Source organism: Phocoena sinus, chromosome 9 (genome assembly GCF_008692025.1).
Source record: "Phocoena sinus isolate mPhoSin1 chromosome 9, mPhoSin1.pri, whole genome shotgun sequence".
Lineage (NCBI taxonomy): Eukaryota > Metazoa > Chordata > Mammalia > Artiodactyla > Phocoenidae > Phocoena > Phocoena sinus.
In genome coordinates this window covers 17,902,424-17,911,157 of record NC_045771.1, presented here as the reverse complement: position 1 = coordinate 17,911,157, position 8,734 = coordinate 17,902,424, and the positions used below count along the sequence as shown (strand labels likewise).

At 44.7% G+C, this 8,734-nt stretch overlaps 1 protein-coding gene across 1 annotated transcript in view; it reads right to left on the bottom strand.

Moving 5' to 3' along the window:
* Nucleotides 1-858: 858 nt before the first annotated feature.
* LOC116759524 (solute carrier family 23 member 1-like) overlaps nucleotides 859-8,734 on the bottom strand; it is a 45,106-nt gene continuing 37,230 nt past the window's right edge. Inside the window, exons 9-12 of the mRNA XM_032643385.1 lie at nucleotides 4,663-4,827; nucleotides 4,157-4,265; nucleotides 2,905-3,000; nucleotides 859-1,627 (exon numbers count right to left, since the gene is read on the bottom strand). Coding sequence (XP_032499276.1) covers nucleotides 1,368-1,627; nucleotides 2,905-3,000; nucleotides 4,157-4,265; nucleotides 4,663-4,827 — 630 coding nt within the window. The 3' untranslated portion in view covers nucleotides 859-1,367. The remainder of the gene's footprint in view (nucleotides 1,628-2,904; nucleotides 3,001-4,156; nucleotides 4,266-4,662; nucleotides 4,828-8,734) is intronic.

The window sequence follows — 8,734 nt, the reverse complement described above, 5'->3', positions numbered from 1 at the left end:
GCTACATCTGCTTTTTCTGATAATAAAGACTCCTGAACGGAGTCCAAGCCAGATCCCACAGTGTTCTGAGTGCTTTCTGGTGAGGCCCCTGGGCAAAGAGTGCATAAATGTCCCTGGGCCTGTACACTGGGTGTGATGGTTAATTTTGTATGTCAGCGTGGCTAGGCCATGGTACCCAGGTATTTGGTCAAACATTATTCCAGGTGTTTCTACGAAGGTATTTTTTTAGAAGAGATTAACATTTAAATCGGTAGAGCTTGAGTAAAGCAGATTACCCTCCATAGTGTGGGTGGGCCTCATTCAATCAGTTGAAGGACTGAATAGACCAAAAGATTGACCTCCCTCAGGAAGAGGGAATTCTGCCAGTGACTGCCTTCAGACTCCAGCTGTAACTCTTCCCAGCCTGCTGGTCTACCCTGCAGACTTTGGACTTGCCAGCCTCCACAATCACATGAGTCCATTCCTTAAGTCAATCTCTCTCCCTGCCCTGCCCTCCCACCACCCCCATATATGTATGTGTGTGTGTGGACACATGTATATATCTCTCTGCAGACATGTATGTGTATACACACACCCACACCCCCTATTGGCTCTGTTTCTCTAGAGAATCCTGACTAATCCACTGAGGATGCGTAGAGAACAGGTTCGCCTGGCTCTTTACAGTTTATATATCATAACAACAGTGGCTCCGCTCCACTGAAGGCCTCTCAAATGCTTTGACTGTTTCATGTCCCTGTGAGAACCTGACATGCAGGTTAAGTCTTAGGATCCAAACCTGGTCCTGACTCCACAGTGCCAGGGCCCACAGCCTCACTATACCGTCCTGTGATACACAGTCTGACCCCAAGGACTGGCGCTGGGGCTGTGCAGGGATTGTAGCTTTGCTGGCCCTTCGGTGTTCACAAATGGCAGGGGCCTGGCAGGGAGGGACCTGCAGGGGAGGGGCCTGAAGAAGAAGCGTCTGGAAGAGAATGGCCTGGGGGTGCTGGCAGGGCCTCCAGCCTCTTTGGGGAGGAAGAGAACTGTTCCCGTCACCTTTCAGCAAACAGCCCCATCTCCGTCACCTGCCCCACCCAAAGCCTCTTCCTCCCGATGCATCAAAATACTGCCAAGAGGACTGGTTTACACTGGAGATGGGAGGGCTGGAGCATGGTGGAAGGAAGCAGCTTGAGGCCAGACCTCGGTGACTAAAGTGACTGGGTCAAAGCATGCTTGTCATGGTGTTAATCTAATACTTATTTGGCTGCCACCACGTGCGGGGTGCAGAGGTACTCGAGAGGGCAGGGTCCCCTCCATACGTGAGTGGGGAGCTCAGCACATTGGGTGGGGGGATAGTGAAGCCTCTGGGACGTGCAGAAGGAGCGTTCTTACATCCTGGTGTCTGTGGCGCCCTTGGGTTGCTCTTCTGAGGGGTCCCGGGAGCAGAGCGTCAGCTGGCTCACCCCCACCTCACCTCTCCCACCACGTTCCAGCTTGGGCCAGAAGGGGAGGCACCGGGTGCAGGAGGATGCGCAGAACCTGGTGCCAATCCCCCAGGGGAGGCTGTAGACTTCCGAGGTCTTCGTAGTCTCCTCAGACTTCTTCTGGATTTGATTCCACGCCAGGAGGCCTCTCTCCTCCAGGCTTCCTAAAGGGAGCCAGCAAGCAGTCAAGCCTGGGCCCTGAGGGAGGGGGTGGAAGCCTCTGGTGCCCCCTGCAGGCACTCACGAGGCCTCGTCTCAGTGCCCTGCACCTGCCAGCAGCCCCTCCTCCCCATCCAAGCCCATTCCAAGAATCAGCTCAGCTCAACTCAGCTCATCATCAGGTGTTCCCTGAGCTCCGGGGTACGACCTTCTATGAACCACTGTTCTTTCCTCATCTTCCAGAGCGGACCTTTCTATATTTCACTGTTTCTGGAATGCAGATGCATTTTACATTTAGTGGAGAGAAGAAATGTGGGAAATGGAATACCATGAAGCAGGAGCTATCACAGAGGTCCTTTCAAGGGGCCATGGGAGGATCAAGAACGGAGCACTGAAAGCCACCAGTGAGGGCAGCTCTGCGCTCTTCACCTCAGCGCTTATGGGCTTCGTTTGCTCATCATCACACTTACTTCCCTGTACTGTAATGGTCTGTTGTCGTGTCTCTCTCCCCTACTAGCCTGTGAGTTTCTAGAAGGCAGGGGGGCATGTCTTGCAGCCCTTTGTATCCTCAATACAGAGCATCTGGAACACAGTGTACTTGCTGTGGTTTTTATTGGAATATGAATAAATGAACACATGCATTCTCTCCCTCGTCAACTAGACGGCAGGCTCTAAGAGAGCTGGGGCTATGTCTTTTGCTTTTTGCTTCTGGTGTATTTCTCACCTTAGGGTCCTTTTATGGGCTGAATTGTGTCCCCCCCCAAAAAAAATCATGTTGAAGCCCTAACCCCACAAACCTCAGAATGTGACTGTATTTGGAGATAGAATCTTTAAAGTGGTGATTTAGTTAAAGACGTAAAGATGAGGTCTTTAGGGTGGGCTCTAATTTAATCTGACTGGTATCTTTATAAGAAGAGGAGATTAGGACACACAGAGAGACACCAGAGATGCACACACAGGAAGGAAAGGCCATCCATCTGAAAGTCAAGGAGAAAGGCCCCAGGAGAAACCAATCCTGCCAACACCTTGTTCTTGGACTTCTAGCCTCTGGAACTGTGAGAAAATACATTTTGGTTGTTTAAGCCTCCTAGTCTGTGGCATTTTGCGATGGCAGCCCTAGAAAGCTAGTACAGGCCCATACACCCCACCCAGGTGCAGGGCCCACTCAGGGTATGCTGTGGCCAGTCTTACATGAGAACTGGGGCTAGAGAAGCAATGTGGGTGACCCAAATGCTGACCATCTACCCGAACTGCCAGCTTACAGAGCAAAGGTGAGCCCTACCAGGGATGGTGTTGTCCAGTAGAAAGCCCAGAAATCCACCAACAAACATGCCCGTGGTCAGCAGCACCTGGATGACCTGGTCCAACTGCAGAATCCCTAGAGTGAAGACAGAAGTGACAGGGATTAAAAAATGGGCAGAGGATCTGAATAGAGATTTTTCCAAAGAAGATATACAGATGGCCAATAGGTACATGAAAGGTGTTCAACATCACTAATCATCAGGGAAATGCAAATCAAAGTGAGATATCATCTCACACCTGTTTGGCTTTTACCAAAAAGACAAGAACTAGCAAGTGTTGGCAAGGGTGTGGAGAAAAGGACCCTTGGGCACTGTTGGCAGGAATGTAAATTAGTGCAACCACTATGGAAAACAGTATGGAGGTTCCTCAAAAAATTAAAAATAGAACTACCATATGACCCAGTAATTCCACTCCTGGTTATTTATCCAAAGAAAATGAAAACACTAACTCAAAAAGATATATGCACAGCCACCTTCACTGCAGCATTATTTACAAGAGCCAAGATATGGAAACAACCTAAGTGTTCAGCAACGGATGAATGACTAAAAAAAATGAGGTATATATTTACAATGGATATTATTCAGCCATAAAATCTGGCTATTTGCAGCAACATGGATGGAACTTGAGAGCATTATGCTGTGGCATAAATCACAAAGAGAAAGACAAATACTGTATGATCTCACTTATTATATATAGACTGTTAAAAAAAAAACTCATAGAAAAAGAGATCAGATTTGTGGTTACCAGAAGCAGGGGGTGTGAGGAGGAGGAACTGGAGGAAGGTGATCAAAAGGGACACACTTCTGGTTATAAGATAAATAAGTATGAGGGATGAAATGTACAACATGACGACTATGGTTAACACTGCTGTATGATATATAGAAAAGTTGGTAAGAGAGTAGATCCTAAGAGTCCTCATCACAAGGAGAAAATTTTTTTCCCCATTTCTTTTTATTGTGTCTATATGAGGAGATGGGTGTTAACTAGACTTATTATGGTAGTCGTTTCACAATATATGTATGTCAAACCTTTATGCTGTATACCTGGGACTCATACAGTGACATATGTCAATTATATCTCAATAGAACTGGAAATAAATAAGTCATGGTGATGTAATGTACAGCATGGTGACTATAGTTAATGTTTTTAAAAAGTGACAGGAATTCCCAGGGACCAGGGACCCCACCAGCTCTGCCCCTGGAGTGGTCACAGTCTAGAGGATGGAGAATCACCTGTGTGGAGCCTCTCCGGGTTCTTGTTCACCCAGTTGGGAACAGCAAGCCCACAGTAGATGGAGAAGCCAAAGACAAAGATGTTTCTGGACGAGTTCATGTCCACGTACTGCAGGAGAGAGGCCGCCACGGCAGAGCCGGAACGATCAGTACCTGTATTGCACGTCAGTCAAACACCCGCCCAGCCAGCGCCCCCCCCCCCACTTGAGACTGGAGGGGGAGGCTGGGCTCAGAGGGCACAGGTTCTCAGACAAGTCCCGACTCCCACTTGACCCTGGGAGCTGAGTGGTCTGGATAATCCAATTCAAACTGATGCAATTTTGCTTTTCAGAAATTCGGGTGCTTCTGGTTATTTCTTTCTCCCATTTGGGGCCAGTGCGGTTTCTGGGACTGAGGACTCCCTTCCCCTCCTCCCTTGTCCCCACCCTGTTCCATTCATCTCCATCCCCATGGGCTCCTTTCAGGAGATGCAATGCTGCTGCTTTCCTAAGGGTGCCTTGCCTCACCTGAAGATTGGAAATCCCCACGGCAGTGATGACCCCAAACATCACCAGGAACATGCCTCCGATCACAGGGGTTGGGATGGTGGCAAACGCAGCCCCGATCTTCCCAAATATGCCCATCAGGAGCAGCACGCAGCCCGCCGCAACAATCACCATCCTGCTCCCTACCTGTAGCACTCAGGGAGATGGGGGAGAGACGAGGAGCTCAGCACCAGCTGGGTCACACACCCTGGAGGCCTCTGCCCTGCTCCTGGGGCATCACAAACAATGGCTCCAGGGGACCCACAGGAGCAGCATCGACTGACCCAGAAATGGCCCCCCTCTACTCCCACATGGTGCTGGCGAAAGCATGAAGGTGTGACCTTGGGTCCCAGCCTCTGCCCTCACCTCTCCTCTCTGCTGCTCTCATACATGTCTTCAAGTCCTGACTCCAATGCTCCTTCTCTAGGCAGACTTTATAGTGAGGCAAGAAGTCTCTCTTGGGAGGGAGTGGCCCAATGCTTAAGAATGGGGTTTGAGAGCCAATCCCAACTCTGCCTCTAACTAGCTGTTCGGCTTCACGCAAGTTACCTAACCTCTCAAAATGTCAGCCTCCAAATTTACCAGGTGGGATTAATAACACTTACTTCACAATCTCATTTTAGGAGGACAGCATTACCTTGATACCAAAGCCAGATAAGGACAGAAAAGAAAAGAAAGTACTGTGTGGGTTCACTTATATGCAGATTTTTTTTCAACAGTAAATACTGTAGTACTAAACAATCCATGATAGGTTGAATCTGTGAATGTGGAACCACAGATATGATGGAACCATGGATATGGAGGGACCACGTGTACAGAGGTCCAACTATAAGTTATACACGGATTTTCGACTGCAAGGATTGGTGCCCCTAACCCCACCCCACTCCCCACATTGTTCAAGGGTCAACTGTACAGACCAATATCCCTGATGAATATAGATGCAAAAACTATCAACAAAATGTTAGCAAACCAAATTTAACAGTACATTAAAAGGATCATACACCGTGATCACCTGGGACTTATCCCTGGGATGCAAGGATGTCTCAACATGTGCAAATCAATAAATGTGATACACCACATTAATAGAATGAAAGATAAAAACATATGGTCATCTCAATACACACAGAAAAAGCATTGGACAAAATCCAACATCCTTTCAGGATAAAAAAACTTTCAACAAATTAAATATAGAAGGAATGCATCTCAACACAATAAAGGCCATATACAAAAAGCCCACAACTAACATCATACTCAATGCTGAAAGGTTGGAAGCTTTTCTTCTAAGATCAGAAAACAAGACAAGGGTGACAACTCTCACCACTCCTATTCAACATATTACTGGAAGCCATAGCCATAGCAATCAGGTTAGATAAAGAAATAAAAGGTATCCAGGGCTTCCCTGGTGGCGCAGCGGTTGAGAGTCCGCCTGCCGATGCAAGGGACACAGGTTCGTGCCCTGGTCCGGGAAGATCCCACATACCGCGGAGCGGCTGGGCCCGTGAGCCATGGCCGTTGAGCCTGCGCGTCTGGAGCCTGTGCTCCGCAACGGGAGAGGCCACAACAGTGAGAGGCCCACATACTGCAAAAAAAAAGGTATCCAAATCAGAAAGGGAGAAGTAAAATTATCTTTATTTGCAGATGATATGATCTTATATATAGAAAATCCTAAAGACTCTACCAAGAAATTGTTACAACTAATCAATGAATTCAGTAAAGTTGCAGGATACAAAATCAACATACAGAAATCAGCTGCATTTTTCTACACTAACAATAAAACATCTGAAAAAGAAATAAAACAATCCCATTCACAATAGCATCAAAGACAATGAAGTACTTAAGAATGAATCTAACCAAGGAGGTGAAAAATATAAGACTGATGAAAGAAATTGAAGAAGACACAAATAAATGGAAAGGTATCCCATGTCATGACTGGAAGAATTAATATTGTTAAAATGTCCATACTACCCAAAACCATCTACAGATTCAATGCAATCCCTATCAAATTTCCAATGGCATTTTTCACAGAAGTAGGAAAAAAAAAACCTAAAATGCTTATGTCACCACAAAAGACATCAAATAGCCAAAGCAATTCTGAAAAAGAAAAATAGAAAAAAAGCTGGAGGCATCACACGTCCTGATTTCAAACTATACTGCAAAACTATAGTAATCAAAACACTATGGTACTGGCATAAAAATAGACACATAGACAAATGGAACAGAACTGAGAGCCCACAAATAAACCCATGCATATATGGTCAGCTAATACTTGACAAGGGAGCCATGAAAACTCAATGGGGAAAGGATAGTATCTTCAATAGTGTTGGGAAACCTGGATAACCACATGCAGAAAACTGAAAATTGAACCACTATCTTAACACCGCTCACAAAATTTAACTAAAAATGGATTAAATACTTAAATGTAAAACTGGAAACTGCAAAACTCCTAGAAGAAAACACAGGGAAGCTTCTTGACATTGGTCTTGGCAATGATTTTTTAGGATATGACACCAAAAGCACAAGCAAAAAAAGTGAAAATCAGGAACTTCCCTGGTGATCCAGTGGGTAAGATTCTGTGTTCCCAGTGCAGGGGGCCTGGGTTCGATCCCTGGTCAGGGAACCAGATCCTGCAGGCATGCCACAACTAAGAAGTCCGCATGCTGCAACAAAGATCCCTCATGCTGCAACTAAGACACAGCTCAGCCAAAAATAAATAAATATAAATCTTTTTTTTTAAAAAAGTGAAAATCCAAAAGTGGGACTACATTAAACTAAAAAGCTTTTGTACAGCAAAAGAAACAATCAACAAAATGAAAATGCAACCTATTAAATGGGAGAAAATATTTGCAAACTGTATAGTTGGATAAGGGTTTCATATCTAAAATATATAAAGAACTCATATACTTCAATAACAACAACAACAACAAACAATTTTAAAATGGGCAGAGGAACTGAATAGACTTTTTTTTCCAAGGAAGACATACAAATGCCAACAGGTACATGAAAAGATGCTCAACATCACTAATCATCAGAGAAATGCAAATCAAAACCACAATGAGATATCACCTCACACCTGTTAGAATGGCTATCATCAAAAAGACACAAGGTAACAAGTGCTGACAAGGATGTGGAGAAATGGGAATCCTGTGCACTGCTGGTGGGAATGTAAATTGGTGCAGCCACTATGAAAAATGGTATGGAGATTCCTCAAAAAGTTAAAAATAGAACTACCATATGATCCAGCAATTCCACTTCTGGGATTATCCAAAGAAAATGAAAACACTAACAAAAAAATATGTGCACCCCCCCACCATGTTCATTGCACCATTATTTACAATAGCCAAGGTATGGAAACAATCTAAGTGTCTGTCAACAGATGAATGGATAAAGAAGATGTGGTATGTACAATGAAATATTATTAAGCCATAAAAAAGAATGAAATCTTGCCATTTGTGACAACACGGATGGACCTTGAGGGCATTACGTTAAGTGAAGTAAGTCAAACAGAGAAAAACAAATACTGTATAATATCATATACACGTGGACTCTAAAAAAGCTAAACTTGTAGAAGTAAAGAGTAGAATGGTGGTTACCAGGGGAAATGGGGAGATGTTCATCAAAGAGTACAAACTTTCAGTTAGAAGATGCATAAGTTCTGGGGACCTAATGCACAACATGGTGATTATAGTTAACAAAAATGTATACTTCAAAGTTACTAAGATAGTAGATCTTAAATGCTCTCACCACAAAAAAGAAATGGTAATTATGTAATGTGATAGAGGTGTTAGCTAATGGTGGTAATCATATTGTAATATATAAGTGTATCAAATAAACACATTGTACACCTAAATTTACACAATGTTATATGCCAAGTGTATCTCAATAAACCTAGGGGAGGGAACTGATGTGCCTGGGGCACAGTGATGCAGGGTGAGAAACAGGAGATGGGATGGAAAGCAAGGAAGGGACTCTGTCATGAAGTACTTTAAGGGCCATGGAAAGGAGTTACGATAAATTCCAAAGACAAAGCATAAACAAAACGTAGTATATACATGCA